We start from the raw sequence: 24287 nt of genomic DNA on the forward strand, positions 1-24287 counted from the left end.
CGGATAATCGATGCTCTACTGTATATACACACGGGTGATTCAAGTCACAGAAATTTTAGAAAATTAATAACTCACAAACTATTTACAGTAAGAAGATGCAGTTTTTACAGAAATGCTTAGAAAGAAGCAGGATTTTTTTAGGTGTATTAAAAATTTTAGCACCAAAATAGTTACATATCTTGCCATAGATGGCACTGTAGGAAACTGAAAGCATTTGTAATTTGTTAAAATAAGAATAAAAAAATAAAAAATGTAAGCTCTAGTAACAAATGCAGAAATTACATAATCTTATCAAGCGCCAACCTGTATATATCCTTATGTAGTATTTATATGTAAATTTTTCAGAGGGAGTAAACCTAGGCTAAGTAGTATTCTTTCTACCTGACAGTAATTGATGTATTGATATTATAATTAAACAATATAAACAAATAAAGGACATAATGGCTACGCTGTCCATGGCACCCAGGAGGTGCTACGAAGCACAGTTTGGGAATCATCCGCTTAGTTTGAACTATACTTATATAACAATAAACTGTATTTCTAAGAATGTATTCTCAATTTATGACATTGAGCCTAAAAGAAAAGGAATGGCTCATTAATTAGTTCCTAGAAAACTGTCATTATGATTCTATAATAATATATTGTATGTAATTAAAAAAAAAATAATAATACCTGTTCAAATTCTAGTACATTATATATTTCCTCATCTTTAAGAATGCTGCAAGCAGAGAAAGGGACTGTCTGATTTGCCATTGCTCTTGCTGCTCTGCCGTGAACGCGGAGGATTTCTTGTTCGGCCGAGAGAACTAATTTCTCCTGAAAGCACAATCGAAAGGAAAAAAACAATCAAATTTATGAAATTCATTCTATAATTCGTACATTACTTCAATTTTATTTATTTATAAAATAATTTAACAAATATATACATTTTTTAAATTAATCAATTTACTTAAAATTTTATTTGAAACTTTCATACTAATTATTGTTTTCATACAAATTAAATTATGAAATATGATTTTACGTTGACCGAAAACCTATTGTTTATTATACATTATTTTGACAAAAACAGCATCGTTCAAGGCATCTTTCCCAGTCCCTCACCCATGCTGGCCATCCTATTGCAGTTGGGGCCACTTACAATGAGCAAAATTGTGGTTGGCCATGTGTTCGTGTCATATTTACTATTATGAGGTTTCCAATAGGGAGTGCAATGGTCAAGATAAAGGATCCAGAGGACTGTCATGTGGGTGCTACTGGCACTGAGATAGACACAATGGTTACAACAAACTGTTTATTTGACATAAAAGAAGCTTAAAAGATTTCCACGATCTTAGAAGTTCAAAGTCAGTGGTAGTCTTGGGTCTTCCTTTCCAAAATAGTCCCAAATGAAGGAGTATCCTTGGTTTGTAAGTAAGAATTCCCTTAATGTCTTGACAGCTCTGGAACGATGCAGTCAACTTCTGGTGATGGGAAGATGCTGATCCAAGGAAGGGAGATGGAGAGAAAGATTAGCACAAGACACAAAATAAATGGTCTGATAGTTGGAATTTTCAGGAAAAGAAGACACACATCCTTGAAATTTGGGGTTTTTATTATTTTGTGCAATTGCTCATTCTGATTGGCTGCTTTTCCTCATTCTCACTTTCTAAGTGGTCGGTCACTCGTTACTAAGCATATGCGACATTTAATTCAATCCCAACTGGGGATAGTTGATCTTAGTACTTACATTGTGTAGTCTTCTTTTGTCATATTTCTGAAAAAAGGTTTCTTTCCCTTCATTATCATCATTTTTTCCTTACATATATAAAAAATATATTGAATATTAACAAATTTAGTGGGTTTCAAGACATTTCTAGAGCCTCACACTATAATACTTTTAATTTCACTAACTTCAATATGGTATCAATGCATCAAGATTATTATTTTCAATTGCAATTTTGCTCATTATAAGTGGACCTAACTGCTGTCACTGGACTGGCTAGCATAAGTGAGAGATTGGGAAGATACCTCAATACTGCTTAAGTTAAATTATATAGATCCAAACCAGAAAGAATAAGGAATTATTTATCTATTAATCCAAAAACCTCTTTTAGGTAGTTAAACAAATTGTTATGTTCTAATCTGACTGTTTACTGGAGTTCAAGAATTACTCAGAACTCCAGTAAAGGACATAACAATTTGTTTATTAGTTTAAAAGTCTCTTTAAGTGGTTAGATAAATAACTGATTAAGCCGGCTAACATTGCTAAATTTATCCGATTAAGAATAAGCAACATTTGATCTAACAATTAATTACAAATGTATTAGCGACATTTTTGTCTGTTATCTTTTGCAATTAGGACGATTATACGGTTCTTCGAGATTAATCATGTAAACACATTGACAATCTCAACATTATTTCCACATGTTTATCAATGGAAGTATACAAATGCAGCTTAAGGGAGAACTGCCCCAGCTACTGAGGTGTGAAATGCTTACAATAGTAACCATAATTGCAGTTTTTCAGTTTTATAATAAAAACACCAAAATATTTAAGTCCAGTAAAGAACACAGAAATAAACTATTTCAAATGTATCCAGAACTGCATTTAATGATCTGTAAATACTTCATTTGTAACGGAGATTATGCTGAATTATACCTTTTATAGAGGTAAAGTTACTCTATCGACAAGTGCAAACTGAACAATCTATGTCAGTACATAAAAAAGTTACATCCACTTTTGAATTAGCTTTGGTACAGCCCTATTCAAGTCTCGTACAATCACCAGACAAATCTATCCATTCCCGAATATACTTATAATTCTCATTTTCAGTGTCGTAAATTAAATTACATAGATAGCAGAGATGAATACCACCATTCTGTCTTAGAGATTATAAAAGTCAAATAGCAAACAGCGTGCGTCTTTCACAAATTGCCAGAAATTTCATTATTGCACTGGCTTTAAGTACAAAAATGAAATTTGTTTAATTTCAAATTCAAAAATTTTTTATAATTATAACAACTTACTCTTTCAATAAGATGTTGCAGTCTTAATTTATAACGTTCCTTTTCTTGTTGAATAAATAATTCTTTTATTGAACCATTCAACGACTGAGGCGGAGGAATCTAAAATAAACAACAGATTACGTATAATCGAATTCTTCATAAAAATAAAAGTTTATGTAAATAACATGCAATTTTTATAATTACTACATTTTATATTGCAATTTTTTAAAATTTGTGTCTACACTAGAAATCCAATGAGTGAATTAAAATCGTGATACAACAGTATTTGACTGACATACCTAAAGTACACCTAAAGCAATTTTTGATGTATTTTTCTCTTCTGAAATCTTTCATTGCCACATTACATCCTTCCAACTCATTAACTAGCTGATCATTATCCTCCTCTTTAGTTTTAAATGTTAAAATGGATGGAAACGAGCATTTTAGACTCCATTGTTCTTGGTCCATTAAACTATTTAAATGTATTCTTTAAAAAGATGATCTTTGTAAACATATTCAGAGACAAAACATAAATGAGATCATGAGAAGTGGAGTCTACTGCATATCATAAATAAACTTAGAAAGAAATAACACACACGGGAGCGACAAAAAGGAGATTGGAGGATGAATACAATAGCATATTTGAGATATAAGCAAAGGGGCCTAAACAACGAGAAAAAAAAATTAAATTTTTTTGTGACACGGTCAAAGCCTTGGAAGATCTAAATGTTGAAGATAATGTTAAAGTAGCATAGATCTTATGCATTTACGGGAGGAGCCTAGAACATGATGTAATAGACCAGCAGTGCTCAAACCTTGTCACTATAGGAACCATATATCACTTTTCAGAAATATGTAAGAACTGCATTCTCTATTAGAACAGTTTTGTATATATAAAGTTTAAGTTTATAAAAACAAATTATATAAGTAGGCCGTACAGGCACCACAGTGAAGGTCTAGAAGAGCCATTTATGGTTTGCAACCCTCAGTTTGGCCAACATGGTAACAGACACATTGTACAGCAGTCTACATTGTAGGGATTGTAGGGAAGTCCAACATTTATTTAAGTAACTTTATTCATTTTCTTACATGCAAATAAATTTTCAGTGCAACAATGGTCTAACCAAGAGAGACTATTGCAGTACTTGCATAAAAATTGTAATTCTCTAAATATACTTAATAGATTATGTAACATTGTTTTAAGTTAATAAAGCATCACATAACACACCACTATCAATAAAATGGCATTTTTTTAAATTCCAGGAAAAATCATAAAGGTAAAACTGACAAGCTGTTTCTCTCTTTTCTTAAAAAAAAAGTGGCTTAGACCACTGTTGCACCAACCCCCTCAATTGGTCTTGTGGCGCCCATCGGCAATGTGCCAATTCAAGCTGACATAGGGCGGAAGCAAAAAAGGAGCCAAAAGTGAACTTCAAACTACTCACTCTCTCTCTCTCTCTCTCTCTCTCTGACTAGCGACTACAGAGGACAGACTTCCAAACAAGCGGCCAACGCAAATATAATGGAATTTTGATCATATGGTTCAATACCGAAGTGTAACAAACAATGTACATATATTGTAATCTATATAAATAAAAATGTAAATGTTCGTTTGTTCAAAAATCTCAGAAAGTTCTTAATTGATTGCTTTGAAATTTTGACACAATGTTGCATTTAAATATGTGCGTGTTTTTATATTATATAGATGTCAAAATTCCCCCTCCCTGCAGGGGAGAAGAACAGGATTAAGGCTGACTGTGAAGAACTCAGTTTCTATTATACTATTTTCGATGCGGTTTTCTGCGTTTTAATAGGGTATGTCAAGAGAATGTACACTAAGAAAGGATTTTTTTGAAAATCCCCCGCGGGGAGTGTTAAACATTTTGAGCCATAGCAACGCAAGGCCGGTACAGCTAGTTAAAAATATAGAAAAACCGACACTAACGTTCTTTCTTCATCATTAAATCAAGTGGTACGACATTATCAATTGGTGACCGAACACCAAGGTCTCTCTTTTCTCTCCAAATGAAATTTCACATACCTTTCAGATATGCAAAAGATTATCTTCAATCTCAATCTGAAATACCTGCCCAATCACGGAACCTCATTGTTAAAATCAGGTTGTGTGTACACGCCTGGAATATATACTGCCTGGAGTATATACTGCCTGGAATGTATATTAGTCAATGATGATCAAGAAAAAAATTTTTTTTGGTCATCTTATTGCAATAACTCCCCAACCACTGCCATAAATCATTGGGCTATAATTTGGAATAAATAATTATAAATAATAAATGAATTTGGCATTAGAGGGAGACATTAGGCACCATCTCGTACTAAAATTAATAATTGTAATATTTAATTAAATAATTTAGATTAAACTGGAAGAAAAGAACCAGCCCAAAGTGCCTAACGTCTCCCTCTAGTGCCAAATTCATTTATTATTTATAATTATTTATTCCAAATTATAGCCGTATCGATCATCATTGATTTACAGCAGTAGTTAGGGAGTTATTGCGTTACATCGAGTAGTAGGGTTGTTCGTTTATTCATCTTATTGCAACAAAAATGTTAACAACACAAAGACAAATTCTGATAGAAGCAACGGCATAGAAACGAGTGCCAGAAATTATGATAATCCAGAGTCTACATTTTCAATTTTCTATAACTAATTTATTTGATTAGGCTTATGTAAGTTACACAAATATTCTAATAGTTTATGTTCCAATAATAAAGCAGTTGTTTGTCTATTAATAACTGTATGTTTCATCTGTCTTATATAAGTTCTCTGACATTTTATTGTTATGAAAGAATATACATTCTACTGTAACGATAAACTATGAAAACCACACCAATTTAACAGTAGGATTAATTTTGAGTCGAAATTTTCCGAATTTGTCCCGAGAAATGAAGAATCCCAGGGATGGTCTATAAAGTAGACTGTAAACATCCAACACAAACTTTATCCTGCTGTTGAACTGGCTTGGTTCTCATATTTTATTGTTATTAAAAAAATAGAGATTAATAACTTTTACCAAAACACCAAATTAAAATTTTAAACTGAAGATCTTTTTATCAAATTATTAAATTATTTGTCTTCATCTGCCATACTATTGAACTATAATAAGACTAATTTAATAATTAAATATAAATTAATTTAAGTAGAGATAGGCATTAAAAATGAATTTATTGTAATTATTAAAATAATCACGAGTTGGTGGCCCAAGTTCTATCTCTAGTCAAATTATTTTATATCTAATTATTATCTTATAGCCCAATATAGCAGTTTATCTGGCATATTCTATTGATGTTTATTATTACGAAAACATTCTTTTTATAAATAAAAATAAAATAGTTTGTATGAATTTTATAATTATTTTAAAAATTTTATGCTGAAATAAATGAACATTTCTCATAATGCATTTCAAACATTTACAAACTTAGAATCAAAATGAGACTTACCATTGGCACATTTTAAACGACTCGCTGCGTTTCCTTCCAGCACGTACGAACACCTATTTAGTAAGTAATCTTTAAATCCTTGTGGTGGTTTCGGATGTACCACAAACATCGTACTTCTTCTTTTATCAACCTTCAAAATATTATATTGATCATTTATTATTTCACATTGTTAATACTTTCTGTTATTATGTTATAAATTTGTGTAAGTGTCCAAGTTCTCTAAACTTATATAAATATTTAGTCCCAGACATAAGCTAAGTAAACTTTAATGAAATTAATATTCTCAAAGAAATGATCCCAAAGATCAGAAAATATATGCTATAAGTTTAATTATTAGATTACTTTTACGAAATATCCTGATACAGTGATACCTCGGTTTTCGTCGATAATCCATCCGAAAACAATCGGCGAAATCTGAAACCGATGAAAACCAAGGCAATTACTTCCATACGAATCAATGTTAATTCAATTAATTCCTTCTAGACACTCCAAAATACATACCGAAAACCATTTTATAGAAAATTAATATAGCATTAAATACTAAAAGCAATAAGAAATTAATATAAAAGACCAATTAGCATAAAGATAAAAGATAAGATAATTAGCATTAAGATAAAAGCAATGGAATTGTTTGGCTAGAAACACAGGGTAATGTCTTATCTTGTAGAAGCTAGTTGGACATGAGCTTCTAGCCTATATCGCCCGGTGCTAAAGTGTGACGTAATTGTCATGTAATAGTAGTAGTATGCATTTATGATGGTCGTATCGGGGGAATAATGCCTTCCAGGAGATCTGTTTAAGGGTAACTGGCCCCTATTCAGGCGTTACAGACATGGAGAAAATCCGGAAAACTTCACGTGGCCAGCTCGTCCTAGTGAAACGCGAACCTACGACCGAATTCCCAATGTTCAGAGAACAAAACCGTTGGCCAATGGTGGGCTGTCACGGGATAATGCTCACACAATGAGAAATAATGCCAAACTAAGCCAGAAAACGCGTGGGTTGTCCTTTGTTTTCACAAAAATAGCAGCGAGGTTACTTGAGCATGCTGACGAAATCTGAGACAAATTTTTCACAAGGTATTACTGTAGGTAAAATTAAGGTATTACTGTAATTTGCTTGTTAAATCACAACGTATAGGTATTAGTTTCTCTAAAATTTATGTTTTGCTCTTTTTCAAATTGAAAACCAACTGAATGTCTTTTAAAACATTTCAATGTCCATCTTCAGGCCCAACAATCTTTTCATATAGCAGATATAAATTTTATAATTGGAATTAGAACACACATTCAGTGTAACTGAAAGTTTGATTTACAATAGAATGTTCCGAATCTTGACAGGAACACAATTTTAAAATTAAAACATCCATTTGAAATGGAATTCGAAATATGCAGACGAATTTATATATAATAAAAGAACGAATCACAAAACTGAATAAACCTTTAAATATCCTGAAGTTGTCCACTTCATATAGAGATTTCAAAGGACCAATAATAATAGCTACATACAACAGGCAACTTAGGAACGTACATAAACAGACAGCAGATTTAACGGGTAACAAGATTTGCTACAAGAGAATACCCATGGTCTTCCGACTACTTCAAAATACCCAAGAAGCAGTGAAATTTGATGAAAATCTAAGCATTTATAATGTACTAGTTTCAAGGTGACAGATATGGAATAGCAAAGGAACATACAGTGAACTCCCATATAATGCATTCCTCCTGTAATTTTAAATTCATATAATACGACAAAAAAATTGTGACTAGTACTCATACAAAATTCTAATTTTGTTGTCCACAGGTATACGTTTTCTTTTTCAACTTCTAGGCTTAATTTTAAACTTGCATAAAATCATCTGATAATGCACGTCTTGATAGCGTAAGGCTGCGTTTCTTTATGCAGCGAGAGTGTAGCGAAATGACGTCACAAACAGCGTTGGCCAATTAGAAACCAGTTTCAGTGTGTTTGCTGTAAAGTGCTTCTCGAGCACTGCATAAAGAAACGTGGCCTAACTTACTATAATGAAGAACATATCCCCCACATTGTATGGGATTCTGCTGTGTAGTCTCACAGCCACAAGGTCAAATATAGAAATTGAAGAACGTGTGTACACAATAGAAAAAGGTATTGTTTTTGACAGCATTAGCAATCTATAGATCAGAATGGAGGACATATGGAAGGAGAGTAAAATGATATATCCAGTAAGGGAGATCAAGGACTTAGAGACATTAGAACACACGATGTATATTTTATAAGTCTGCCAAACAAGGCACATGCATTAATTTCTAAAAATCGAAGAGATTCCCAACACTTGGAAATCACTATACGAAGTCTTTGGGCAACTTTTGGACATTTAAAGATATCGAGTTTTGTGATTGGTTCTTTTATTATATTTAAGTTCGTCTGCATATTTTGAATTCCACTTTAAATGGATGTCTAAATTAATCTTAAAATTGTGTTCTTGTCAAGATTTGGAACATTGTATCGTAAATCAAATTCTCAGTTATATGGAATATACAAATTTTAGAATCAGAATTAGAACATATAGTATCTGCTAGCAGATATGTGAAATATATAACTTCCCGTTGACGTATCAGAAGGAACATAACAGATAGCACTCTGCTAATAAAAATGTATCGTGTTTTCACAGCATCTATTATAAATGTTTAGAGTATTTGTTCGGAATCTGTTATAAATCCCTATTCTAACTTTTTCAAAAATGACTACAACGAACTACAAGACTCGTCTTTAACAGTTGCCATCGATTCCAATGAGGAATATCGGGAAGATAGGTCCAAAATATCTGGCTATGTTCATGAAATCGTGCCTAAATACAGTGACGATATTTTCAAACAAGTCTAAATCAGCTGCACTGAATGATGTCCAGAGTTCTTTAAAATAAGTTTTGATATTGGTTGCTGTTCCTAATGAAAATATGAAACATTTACTAGTTTTAAAACAAAATTATACTCGGTAAATAATTAATTTCTTTCATTCACAAGCTCTTTAACAAGCAATAGTGATAAATTATAAAGGTACACAAAACAATATGCTGAGTACAAATATGCCATAGATTGCATTATAAAATATAGGTAATAAAAAAAATGAAATATATATATATAATTGTTTTGCTAAAAGTTTCAACATGCGGGATATATAATGCTAATTATTATATTAATACTTGATATCTGAAATCAAAATACAAATAATATAACTAAAAAATTCAGTCTTCATATCCGACACACACAGACGAAAAGACAATTATGCCTGTCAAAGTCTATCAGATAGGAAATAGTTAAAAATATGTTTATTTTTAGCTGTTCGTAAACTGTCATAAGTTCTTTCATCCATATTTAAAAGAAAACTTTGATCTTCTAATTCAATTAAAACCTCCAAACATGGTGCCACCATACTTCACTCATTGTTTTAGCGAAAAGCTAGCACTCCTCAACCTCGCTAATGAAATTTTGTAAGGGTTTTGGGATGGCGCTGCAAGTGAGCTAAAATATGGAACGAGTTTTATCACTGCGCTGATGTCTCGCTGATGTCTCGCTAAATAACGGAAAATGTGGCTTGCATAAGTTAGAGCCCATCCATAAATTAGGTAAGGTATTTTGGGGTGGGTGGGGGTCAAGGATTTATTACGATTTCTTACTCAGGAGTAGGGGGGTAATAGATCTCGTCTTATGTAATATTCTTATTTTTTGGTCTTGTTGAATGGTGGAGTTTTGAATTTGGCTTCAATTTGGCAGTTTCTATTAAGAACGCTCGTTGTACTAATGCCATCAGGTGTGATATGATAGAATAATAACGCTAGCAGACACATTTTTTTTATCATGGGAGAAAGGCCATGTGGTGGTTTCTCTCTTGTTTTTATTTTTCTTTTTTTTTTTTCAGAATAAGTGCACCACTCCTATGGGTGTATAACACTAAGAATACATAAACTGAAATACATGATACAAAGTAAACATAAAATTAGTATTCAGTTTTTAGTGAAAACTAAAATGTAAAACTATAAATTAGAAATAGTCTTAACTTCCATATCTTTTGAACATAATTGTAAAAAGCATCAAACAGTGGCTTCTGAACAAGCTTATCGAATGGACATGGCCACCTGAAACCAAGCGTAAAAATTTCTAATTTCAGAATAGGTCTATCTTGATCGTAAATTGGACAATGATTAATCATATGGTCGACGATGTCTAGGTTTTCTGTAGAGCAAAAGCAAGAGGCAGCTTGTACGCGGTTATACATCGCCAGGTGGCTTCTAAAATTATCATGCTCAGTAAGTAGTTGAGCAGTAGCAAACATTAAATCTCTAATTGATGATGAGAACCTGCATTCAACACTAGGAAAATAAAGTCTTGTTATTCTACCGGTTTTACTGCTCAACCATTGTCGATTCCACTTTTGCATAGCGTTGTCATGAATATAATTTTTAAGGCTGCTACGTGAGAGAGGGATGTGAGTATAGTCCGTCAGTGTCCTTTATAGCTGACTTAGCCTCAAAGTCAGCTACAAAGTCAGCTACATATTTCTGAAACATGACAGATAAAGGTATATTGTTTTGATATTTTATCATAAAAGTAATTTAAATTTGTCAGCAATTCTTGGTTTATACTGATTTAAGAATACCAGAAAGATTCAGTTTTTTGAAAAAATCTACCCAAAGATGATCTTAGTTGTAGACCAAAAACATTAGTAATGGATTTCTCACATATGTGCAAGGTCTTAATAAGGTTGGTGAATTTTATTTTGCACTGATTTGCTGGTATATAAGGTACACCAATTTTCCAAAGACATTTTTTTGAAAAAAATAAAAATAAAAATTATATATATTGGATGTTGTATAAGATGTATCTCATTTCCAGACAGTATTTTTGGGGAAAATGTCTTATTTCTGGCAAATACTTTAGTTGACAACCTAGTTGTGTGATTCTTCAAATATCAATGATTCAAAGACACATCCACCAGTTATAGCTATTATCTTTAGCATAAGTGGCCACTTAACACAATGAAACAACACCTTAGACTTTCGGCAATGCAGTGTTTTAATATCACACTAAAGTTTTTGATTGCGTTAACTGATCGTCAGGTGAAATTGAATCTTATATTACATTAGAACAAACTGTAGATGGAACATTTGAGGACAAATGCATCTTTACAAACATTCCAATTGGCCCACCAGTGGCCCAAGTGGTTCTGTTCCCTGAACACTGGAAGTTCAGTCATCAGTTTGCACCTCACCAGGATGGGCTGGCCACATGGAGTTTTCCAGGTTTTCTCCATGCCAGTTACCGTTAAAAAGACCTCTCAGAAGGCAACACCCCTGGGCAGATCACCCAAGTGTTGCATTGCTGTAACTTAATAAACAAACAAACAAACATTCCAAAAATTTTACATTAAAAAAAATAACAAAAACATTCTCTAAAATTAATAGAATATGGAGATCTGAAAGTCGAAGGGCACATCCTATGTGGCAGCATCCAGTAACCGCAGGCATGAACTTGCTACCCAGCAGAGCAGGCAAACCAATACAAGCAAGTATGCATGTCCAGAGTAACCCCAGTTAGAATGCAGTACAATGTTAGAAGTATCACCTGGTGGTTAAAGTACTATTTTTAGTATCTTAGGAAACCGACACTAATTGCGGTCGGTAAAACTTCCGTTAACCTAACGGGTACTTTATGCGGATTCGAGATTAGTTTGCCAGGCCTGGGCTTTTAAGCGTGCACCGAAAAATTAGTAATAATAACGATAAATATCAAGTCAAATCAAAAAGTTCAAATATATTTAATTAGTAACTAGAATGTGCTATGTACAAATGTCAATAATCCAAACAAAATTTATTAACAAAAATCAACAAGTCAACCCGACAATAAACTCAGCTACTTAGCTTAACTTAATATTAATTCCCCTTTGAAAATTCGACAAATCAACTACTTAGAAACTATGAACAAAATCTCTTACTAATTAAACGTCTATCCGTCACCTCACTATATGAAGAACCCATTTCCTCAATCCTTTCGATATCGTCAAATCGTCAATCGAATTCCTCTTTAACACCTTGGATCGTCCAATTATCAATCTGGACTTCTATCAGAAAATACTTCGCTTTCGAATTCACCTCGCTCTCAAAGTCGCCTCGATTTGGAAATCACCTCTCTCTTCTTCGGTTAACGTACGGGTTTTATACTGTGAGGTGACGTCACACTTCAGCTGAGTTACTCCCCTTATTTACATACTTAGTTGCTAACATTAATTTTCTTTTCTGGCAGCTTTAAGTTTCCGACAAAGCTTATAAACCGTTTACAAAGTATTTATCATAATTTTCTGGGATGTTAAGACGGTTTATCAAGTATTTCTTTACTAGTGAGTGTGGGGACTCCCCCCTCCACTTTTTTTTCTGTGGACCATTTACTTCCGCTGGGCAGCGCAAGTGTGCAAGATTTTTCCTACGGCGCTTATTTCTCCGTGAGTTGTTTTATCTTCATTTTTCATTACTAACAAGAGAGTGGTGGGGAACCTTCGTCCTAAATAAACATAAGCCCCAAACAATATATAATAAAACGGAAAAATAATAATAAAATAAAAATAACGCTCGGACTCAGTTCCTTACAACATGTGCGGAAAGCAACTACCAAGCAAGTTTGATTTCCACTTCCACTGCTCACACTTACATAGAAGAATAAAAGCTGGACCATCATTTATTTCATGATACAAATGGTAAAATTCACTGAACTGATGACATTTCTTATAAATATAGTGTCTTTTGCCTGTAAAAAGTTTTGGTAATACAATGTAGAAAACTATTATCCACGGCAAGCATTCAACAAAGTCGTCTCACCGCCATTTCGTAAACAACACATCTCCACTCTGGACAGAGGTCACTTGAAAGCTGGAAATGTGTACAAAGATTCTTTCTGTCACAGTCACTGAATGTTGCCACATAGGACATAGCCTAAGGTAGTGTTTTATTATATTATAGTTTCCAGTTGGACGGGAGAGGATTATTTGGCTGTTTAATAAGTATCAATCAAACAATAATTTGAGTTTTTATTGGACTATAATATCCTTTAATTATTAACATTCATTGGGTTTGATCTTATATGTAATTAATAATTATCAATATTTTATTCTTAATTTATCTTTTAATTTTTTAATCATTACTTTTGCTACAGTAAGCTTTGTTTTATTGTAATTATTAATTAAATTATTTTTAAAACAAACAAAATTAATATTAATTTAAATGTATTTTTAAAAAAATTATAAAAATCTTTACCTGTTTCCTTATATTCAGATACATCTGATAACAATTTAACAACTGTGATTGCTGCTGCGGATCCTCTAAAGTCAATGTTGTTGTCGACGAAAATGAGGACGACGATGAAGGTTGCTGTGTGTTTTCTGAAGCATTTTCTCGTTGCCTTAGCTTTCTTTTACGAGGATGTACCTCGGCTTGCTGTTGATTATGTTCGTCTGTCGAACTGTCGCCGGATAGTTCTCCCTTTTGGGCACTGGAAGACACCATTTGTGAATGAGGATTTGGGTCATTAGATGCATGATTGTTGGTTGAAGTACCCGCTAAAGCTGCCTGAATACGATGACTACTCCTAGTCACTCTCTGGAAGCGTTCTTCTGGAGGATGAGATTCATCCTTTGATTTTGTAGATGATACTTCAGATTTACTTTCCTTAGAATTTTCAGGCTGAACAGAATTATTTGTCGATGATTCTACACAACCGCTTTCTGAAGATTCGGCAGCTGTATTAACAACGTAAGGCAAAGCTTGCTTGGAAGAAGACACTTTACTTCTTTCCCTTGTTTCCGATTCCAACGATCCAGAACCAGACGGAATTACAATTTTTAGAGGAGGAACCTTAGGTGAATGAGGAACAGAGTTTCCGTTCTGAGACAAAGAAGTAATGTCACTAGAGAAAGTACGTTCCTGTGCCTCATTTTCACCTTCACTATGATTACTCTCTGTTTCAGAACTGGAGATACTTCCTCGTTTTTTAGATTTCGGGCTTCTCTGTTCCGAATGTCCTTCGGATTGGTGATTAACCCTATTACCTTGACTTCTGTGATATCGCTGAACACCGACAGAAGGATGATTATGTCTATTTATATTAGCGTTATCATTGCTTTTTCTTCTTTTACGTCTACTTTCTTCCTTTTCCATTTCACTGCTGCAATCATATTCCTTAGTATTACTATCGGAAGATACACGATTACCATTTAATCTTCCAGAATCCGAATTGTCGGCCTTCTCGTTACGATTTGCTACTTCACCATTCCCCGTCTCGTCGGGAATTTTCTTATTGTCTTTCATAAATGAATTATTTTCTATATCTTGGCTGCTACTACTTGTTACAACATCTAATTTAGGGTCGTATAAGTCACAGTCAGACGTGGAAGTGGAACTATGAGTGGAAGACACAGAGCCATCATCTTTGCGGAATTCATATATATCACTTTTGGTTTCCATTGTAACATAATAAGAAGGATATTTAAGATACGATGAATTGATGTCATTAGTTTTATATCCTCCAGATATCTTTTCATTCCTTGATCTAATAGACTGAAACTTAAGCGTCAGTCTTGGAGAGAGTGGTTTATCACTTCCTAAATAAATAAATAAGTTGTTATTTTTTCCTACGTAAAATTTTTAAATTAAATATAATAGTTAATTATCGTAACATTTATATATTAGGCACAAAACAAGTAAAACAATAATTAAGTTTTCAGTTATAAGACAAAAATATTAATACTTTTAGTGCTGTGTTAGAGCTATTTTATCAAATAAATTTAAAATTTACTGAGCAAGATAATATGGCAGAGCATTTTTAAAGAAATAATTGAAATATTATAAAATACTTAACCATATTCTGCTTTAACGAAGAGCCCAAATAGTTACGTCGAGTCCCGAAAACTTTTGAGACTTTCGAATCATCGTCGGAAGTATAAATCTGCAGAAGTAAACGAGACAATTGAACTGCTAGTGATTTGATATTCATTAAGTTTTTAGAATATGCTTTAAGTTTAAAAGGTTTCTGGTGTTCTAAACGGTATTTTCTGTTGCAGATATATGCTCTCCGATGGTGAACCGAAAGGATTAAAAGTGCTCGGGCTTAATATAAGTGTTTGAGACCTCCAATAAAGCAAAATATGATTAAGTTTGATAATTTGAGATCAATCTTAGTTTAAATAGTTACTTTAACAATTCAAAATTTTTTAATTGCAATATAAATTTTTTAAAAACCAAAATCATTATATACATGTATATGTAAGAAGAGATGTTTAATACCGGAATAATTTAATATTATGGAGAATGAGAATTCGTTATCCTCTTTGAAATATAATTTTTGATACAATTCTATTTACTGTCAATGAGTAAACAAAACTTTACTCAATTTAAATGCATTTTCATCTATACTGTCACCTTCAGTTGATTAGTATTTTTTGATAACATTCTTCAAAAAAACATGCAGTAAAACCTGTTTATCATCACATTACTGGAGTGCACTAATTGTCTGCGAAGTTGCACAGTTGTAACAAAAGCATTTGCTTAATACTCATTATTTTTCTCCTTATTTCATTACCAGTCTTAATCGTGATGGCTAATTTTTTGGAAGTTCGGAATTCCCCGAACTTTCTAGGTTTTCCAAACACAATGTTCTTTTTCAGAAAATAATTTTATGTCTTCTGCATAAAGAGCAGTATAACAGTACGTACCCTGTACTTAATATTTTCTATTTGACTGAATTATGTTAATTGTAGCTATATTTGTCATAACTTTTATAATACTGCATTTGCATCTCCCCATTTTCAATTAAGTTTTATGCATTTGTTTTGAAGAAAAAAAAAAAAAATGTATATTTTTCAAATAGAAAACAAATTGCAAATGTAGCTATAGTTTTGAACTATATTTGCAATTTGTTTGCTTTGTTTCTTACAAAACAGATGCATAGTTAGTATAATTGAAGTTTCGAGTTGTGTCGTGTTTGTCGCGGGAATATGACGACATTTTGCGCAAGAAAAAAAACCATTGGAAACCATTTCAAGTGTTCAGTCATTATGTTTACTAAGTAAAGTTCGTAATAAAATTTTATATAAAAGCTATCAGAAATTTGCAAAAATCAGTTTTCAGTCTCTTTTATTAAATTACGGGCTTTGAATCAGACTCGACGGGAATCCTGTTCATAGTAGAATACATGAACAAACTATCAATTGAAAAACTTCTGACAGTTCATTTGAAGTTGGCCAGTAGTAATTACAGTATATTTAATAAAATACAAAATATATAAAAATACAGACAATCTTCTGTATTTTTATATTGTTATTAAATGAAAATTTCTGATTACTTGCTCTGCATTTTCATGTAATCATACCAAGTCGTCTTTCTACTGCTTTTCTAAGGCAATCACCTCTTCTTCGAGAGAGAAAAAAACTAACTACATAAAAATCAGTAGAACTATTAATAGCATTGTTTTTCTTCTCTTAATCTTTTCTATGGCTCCGTCCAACCATGAATCTCTCCCACTCATCCACAATGCATCCTTTTATTAATTTCAAATAACTAACTAACATTGCTGCTGCGTAACTTCTTAGTTTTGTTTCGATTCTAATGACCATGTTTGATATATACACAGATTGCCGATTTTGTATGCACATTTGCATGATGTTTATGCATGCAAACTACACCAAAATTTTAAATTAAAACATGCCTTTGTGTTTCTCAAGGGATAGAAACAGTCAATGTATCCTTCCTTACCTCGTATTGTTATGTTTAACATAACAGTGTGGCTTCTATGGGACACCACAGAAGCCACACCATTAGCACTTTAAAATGAAAACAAATTACCGAGATTGCTACCTTCCTAAAAATAAGGCTATTATGTTTTTTGATAAAAATTTTTGCATTAGTTTTTATCGTTTCTCAGAAAAACTGCTTGGTTTCATGCAGAAGCTAGGTAACTTACGTGATCATATTGCAAACGATCAACTGTGACCATATTGCAAACGATCAACTATGATCGTATTACATGAAAATATTTATAAAATTAATAACTCTATCAATATATAAATGTTTTATACCACATGGCTATTTGCATTTTTTTCATGTGACTGTCAGAGAATTAACACAATTGAGTGAAACTTCACCACAAAGTTTAGGTTTGAATACATTCCATAAAACCTAAGTAAATTTCAATAATTAAAAAATAAATAAATAAAAATTGTTTAACCATTAATCTGATACGACAATTCTTAAGAACAGTACGTACAAAATACATGCTATCTCACAGCAGCCGTGTAAGAAACTTTTCGTAATTACTTATTCGATAAATTCAGCAGCATCCTTAACAGCCGATTACATGAAATATAATACTAAAACATTTAAATTCTTGCAATCATATTGTATTATCTACGTTCAATTATATATTTTTCGTAGATGGTAACTTAAGCAACCAGCTTAACTCGTTACTTTTATCAATTCGGGAAGCACTTGTCGGTCAGAATTACTATTATCAACGGGTTCATCCCTCCATTTAAAACTACATAAAGGTATACATATCACCCACCTACCTAACTCCTGGCAGTGCCACATTTGAATATACATCTGTAATATGCTTTAATAGAAGGATAATGCATATTAAAATATTAATAACGAAATGATAATTTGACTTATTGGTGTCGTAAAATTGATAAGTCGGTTTATCACTTCATCATTAGTATGTTTATGTAAGATGTGCTTCAATTCCAACACATGCAGGATGTGTATTTTTAACTCTGCCAGTGACAGAAACATATTTAAAATGTAGAAAAAGAAAAAGCTACTTCACTGTAGGAACAGTTTTCAGAATAGTCATCCCTGGACATCTTGCAACCTAACTAAATATAGAAACCAGAATGAAAATGAAGAAGACAGATGCAAAACCATAATTAGCTACAATAAAGCTAAAATTATGCCATTAAAAGGTATCCAATTGCCCAAACAACAACAGATGCTATAATATATAGTGTTACTTTTACATAAAATTCGTAACATTAACTTCTGAAGGATTTGAGAAACGGAAATATAAGAAACTGTGTGATTTGGCTTTTTATAAATTACTTAATATTACTTTTTTTTTAAATTTCTTTTTATGGCATTACTAGATCAATGTAAATTACATAACCTAAACAAGTTAGAATATCCAGTCTATCTTATTTATGATGTTTCCAATATACATATTCTATTATCTGTCACGGTGTCAGTCTCATACCCTGACGAATAATTGAAGCTCTATCATACTAATGTTATTGTGTAAGTGTGAGCCAGGGCCCAGATTCACGAACGTCTCTTAAGATACGACAGATTATCTCTTTGCAATATACATGGATTTCATATTCACAAAACACATCATAGCACTTACAAAAAAACAAGAAATTGCTAACAAGAGTATCTTATTACATCAATACCACTTCTGTTTTAATAGAACCGATACAATGTCTCTCTCAAAATTTTCTTGTTGCATGTGGTACTTAATAAAAGTTTTAATTCCACCGTGAAGAATTCTATCAATTTTTTTCATCATTTTGTGGCTGTACGCCATATTTTTGTACATATGTATTTTAGATTTAATTAGTTTTAATAATTTTCTCTCTTTCTTAACCCTTCTTTCTAACTTCCTTTGTTCATTGTTCTGGCTTCTGGAAACAGGGGCTTCCCACTCCCCACCCACCAGGGGGCCGTGTGGGACAAAGACTTCGAGTGGAGGACGAGTCAAATCTGGGTCATAAAGGGTCACTTTTTCTCCGGCCAGAGACGAAATTCCACGAGGGCCGAATAGAGAGCCGTGAGGTGAGGATCCAGACTGTAGAATCAGAGACACCGAAAAGAAATTATAGTAGAAGATATTTAAAACAATGACAAACCCAGAGACACGCAGAATAAAGCACCAGCCAGCATCGAGTTCAGCGAGAACAAGGGTACCCCACTATCCTATCAATTCTTCTCATTTCCCTATCTCTATACTTTTCTATCCCTAGGTTTAAGTTAGTTAAGGATCGCGCGGGTTTCATTAGTATTGTCGGGCAAGTGGTTTCCAAGGAGGTAAGCTACTTGGGTTATTGTTACTAACGGACAGTAAGAGAAATTGGACCGAGGGAATCCAAAAGAACTCATCTGTATATATTGTTTATCGCGAAATTAAATTTGTTTTAATTGAATTCACGTGTCTGTGTATTGCTATCGTGCTTCACACTTCACAATTTGATAACATCTTAGAAGTTTCAAATTAGAAAAGTTTAGAAGAAACAACCAGAAAATGTGATGGACTCAATTATCTATCGATAGAACCAAATATTCAACCATCGGTACATCAGCAATTGTCAAACTGGCAAGTTTCTTTTGACATCAAATGAAAGTTGTAATGTAATTTTAGAGATACTAAAAAGTGTAAAAATATATCTTAAAACCAAGAAAGTATGGCATGTTACCTAACATTGAGTCAATTTCACTTTTATTTAAGACATCTCAGATGTGATTTTGTGCAATTAAAGTAACATAAAATCAGTATAATTAGGTTTTTGCAATTGATGCATCTCTTAGCCTATCATGCACTGACTAATGATGCCCTATTAGAGTTATGCATATATACATAAGATCCAAACCAACTGATTAAGATCTTTATGGTTTTTACTTATTAAAGTGAAATCAATCTATTTAGATCAATGAATTCAATGAATGTTCCTCAACACAGAGATTAACAATGATTATCAAAAGAGACTTATGATGAAAAGTCATATGGGATATGAAAAAACTGTAATGCAATGAACAATTCATTAACAACAATTATGATGATCCAGATTATCCGTTTTAATAACCATGTGCATGGTGTTGAAGTCATGAAAGCTAGAACCTAACACACACCTCTGTAATACAGTTAGACATACGTAATAGAATCCAAAATTTCAGCGACTTGACATGTAGTTTAAAACACCGACGTGCAACCATCTTCAAAAGAATCCCTTTGGGTGATGATACACTTTTGCCAGTGCTCATACAGCTTCTGGAAGCATTGCTGTAAGCCATCTTTTGCAACCACTCACTGTTTCCTGTAATGCTGCTTTTATCTCATTTGATGACTCAAAACAATGTTTCTGCAGATATTGTTTCATCAGTGGAAACAGGTAAAATCACAAGTGGCTAAGTTGGATAAATAGGCAGGATTTGGAAGCACATAAGTACTATTTCTAGTGAGAAACTCTGTGGCCATTATCAACTGACGTGCAAGCACATTGTCATGGAGAAGGTACCATTGTCCACTTTATTACATACAAGGTCTGTTCAAAAAATACAAGAACTTTATTTTTTTAATTATATTCTTCAAGTTACAGATTATTGGTCCTCGTCCCCTTCAAAGTACTCCCCTCCCCTATTCACACATTTATCCCAGTGATGTTTCCATTTTGCAAATCAGTTCTGGTAAGCTTCTTTTGTAATGTCCTTCAATGCTTATGACAAATTTGTTTTAATGTCATCAATTGTGTCAAAATGGCATCTCCTTTCAAATTTTGAAAACAAAAAAAAAAAAAAAAATCATAAGGAACCAGGTCTGGTGAGTAGGGAGGCTGGGGAGGACAGTCATTTGATTTTTGGCACAAAACTGTCAAATTGACAAGGCTGAGTAAGCAGGCACATTGTCACGATGAAGGAACCAAGAGTTGTCTCACCACAACTCTGGTCTCTTTTTGCAACTTTTTTCATGCTACCATTTCAAAACACCTGCGTAGTACTGGCGGTTGACTGTTTGACCTTGAGGCAAAAATTCAAAGTGCACAACTCCATTGAAATCGAAAAAGACAGTGATCACCACCTTGACATTGAATCGAGATTGTTGTGCTATTTTTGAATGTGGAGATCCCTTTCCAACCCACTGTGATGATTGACCTTTTGTCTCAATGTTGTAGCCGTAAACCCAACGCTCATCACCCATTATGATCCTTTGCATGAATGTATCATCATCATCAGCTTGTTGAAGGAAGTCCAGACAAACATCCACTCGATTTTCCTTTTGCAGTTTGATCATCAAATGAGAAACAAATTTTGCTGCAACTTGATGAATGTTTAATTTTTCCATTAAAATACCATGGCATGACCTTATTGTGATCCCAACCTCTTCTTCAAGTTCTCTGACAGTCAGATGACGATTTGCACCCTACCAGATCCTTCATTTTCTAAACACGAGTGTCATCAGTTGAGGTCGAAAGTCTTCCTGGTAGAGGGTCATCTTCAACTGATTGACAACCACTTTTGAATCAGGTAAATCATTCATAATACTGCATCACCTCAATAAGCTTGATTCAAAAGTTGAAATGTTTCTGTAAAAGTTTTCCCCCGTTTCACGCAAAACTTCATGTTGCATCGTTGCTCCCATAAATTGCACATTGCAAAAATTTCCACGAATGCTGAAATACCTTTCACTCAAAAGACAATAACAAGATATCAACAATCTGAAAAAGCCACTTACTTGGTAGATTATCACAAACAGTAGTGTTGCCAACCTCACAATGCTAGGACATTCTGTTTCCACCCAAATTATTTTTTAAACAGATCTGTATCTAAACATTTCATATCATTTGCATTATTTCACATAGTGATGGGGACAGTGGTACTGTCTCCATGACATTGTGCCTCAAATCAATCCATAATGATCAGAGTTTCTTATCAGAAATGGTAGTAATGTACAGTACTTCCATATTCTGCCTATTCACCTGACTTAGCTCGAGATTTTTACCTCTTTCCACTGATGAAACAGCATCTGCAGAGAAGTTGTTTTGAATCATCAAATGAGATAAAAGCAGATTGATTACAGGAGACATTATGAGTAGCTGCAAGAGATGGATTACAGCAATACTTCCAGAAGCTGTACAAGCACTGGAAAAAGTGTGTAACATCACCCAAAGGGATTCTTTTAGAGGTGGTTGTTCATTGGTATTTTAAACTATTCAAGACAGAATTATGTACCAAGTTTCCAAACTTTTGGATCCTACCGTGTATATATGTAGTTTAGTGTCTTAATAAACAATAAAATCATAAAAAACAACAGTAATAGTAGTCAAAATAGATGTAAAGTACACTATAAACAACAGATAATGGAAACATTAAATAAATTATTAAACTTATATTACTAAACTATTATAGACTTGTTAAATATAAATTAAACATAAATTGTCTTTTCAAGACTGAAAGAAAATCTCTTCAAAATTAGGGACCAACTTTCAAATTGGGCATAAAATGCAAACCTTTACCACATAGTAGTAAACAAATGGAGCAGTGCTCCCGACAGTCACTACATACCACATACTGTAACTCCAGTAGACTAGCATAAATATTTCCAAGGTGAACTTTGTTAAATTATTAAACATATAAATTATTAAATCGGAGTATCTTACTTTAACGTGATTCCCTAATATGACACTTTAATAACAGTCAAACCCTGTTAATACATTATTGATTTGTGTGATAGCAAAGTCCGTTTTAATTCATAGATTTGCAGTTCTGTGGATGAGAATAACGTTTCAATGTTAGCGAGTTTGGTTAATACAAAATATCAGTTAATATGTAACATGAAGTGCGACGTGTCCTGTAAATTCAATAACAATTATATTGTCATTTAATACAAAGAATACTGCTTCTAGATTCCCCAAAATCATGAGTCAAGGTGGTACACACAACTTGCATCGTGACAAAGGATGCATTTTTTCAACTTTAACGCTACTTATAATGTCAAACTAATGTCATCATTAACAATAAAGATATACGTCAACTTGAAAAATTTACACTCTCTCTCTTATAAACAGCAATTTTTATGCTGTGACGATGCTAAAGATTAGTTAAGACAGTCGGTGTGTGTATTGGAAACAAGTAATTAATAAGATTAAGAGATTTTCAATGAAAAAAATCTGTAGTTTCACAAAATAAACTATTTTTAATTGCTTTAATAACAGAAGTAACAAAACATCAGAATCATGACATTGAATACAAGCAACTAGTTCACAACTTTAAAATTAAAAACACAGTCTCCACTGAATTCCATGCAGATAAGTTACATTTAAATTTGAAAAGTTTGACATATTTGGCTCCTGGATCCAATTTGATGGCCAGGTCGAACTGTTATATCCACAGCTTTAATCATTATTCTACCAACTCTAATTTATGTCAAAAAATGAGCATTTATTCTCTCTTCAAGCCATTTTATCTCAATAAAGTGTATGTTCAGGTCAACTGACAAGTTTATTTTTAAACATATCCATATTGGGAGAAAACATGGCTTTTACTATTTGATGGTACAGTCACTGGCTTTTGTAAAGTTCGCTTAATACAAAGAGCCAACACCACCAAACAATTTCCTAAATAATTGGGTTATAACTCTGCTAATTTAATAAATTTCGTAAAATTAACGTAGTTATAGCCCGATTATTTAGGCAATCATTTGGTGATGTTTCTTCAAAAATATATCAAGACTTTTTTCCTCTAAACTGTTTAAAGTGAAATAATACGGTAGGTTCCTGCTTTTATAACGTAAGTACTTCTCAGAAACTGCAATTAACCCACGTAATACAAAGGGGTTACACTTGTAGCACAAGTTTTGTTTTATTAAGATAATTTTGCAATCATCATTGGTAAAATCTCAAAGTTTTATGACTGTCGTTGTCATTTCATTTGTAAACAATCATATTTTGAAGAAACTACTTCAGATTTAAATTAAAATAATTAATAAAAAAATAGTTGCTATGGCACATTTGTATCCTGCTTGGTATTTTCTATTATGAGTGCTGCACACAATGGGG

General features: G+C 32.9%; 1 protein-coding gene across 1 annotated transcript in view; it reads right to left on the reverse strand.

Moving 5' to 3' along the window:
* The window catches only part of LOC136986476 (ankyrin repeat domain-containing protein 12), a 78550-nt gene that overhangs the window by 4853 nt on the left and 49410 nt on the right, over nucleotides 1-24287 (reverse strand). The window contains 5 exon segments of the mRNA XM_067284013.1: nucleotides 673-816; nucleotides 3006-3104; nucleotides 6447-6458; nucleotides 6460-6576; nucleotides 13732-15070. Of these exon segments, the coding sequence (XP_067140114.1) occupies nucleotides 673-816; nucleotides 3006-3104; nucleotides 6447-6458; nucleotides 6460-6576; nucleotides 13732-15070 (1711 nt within the window).

This window comes from Centruroides vittatus, unplaced genomic scaffold (assembly GCF_030686945.1).
Source record: "Centruroides vittatus isolate TY-2023 unplaced genomic scaffold, ASM3068694v2 scaffold_1047, whole genome shotgun sequence".
Lineage (NCBI taxonomy): Eukaryota > Metazoa > Arthropoda > Arachnida > Scorpiones > Buthidae > Centruroides > Centruroides vittatus.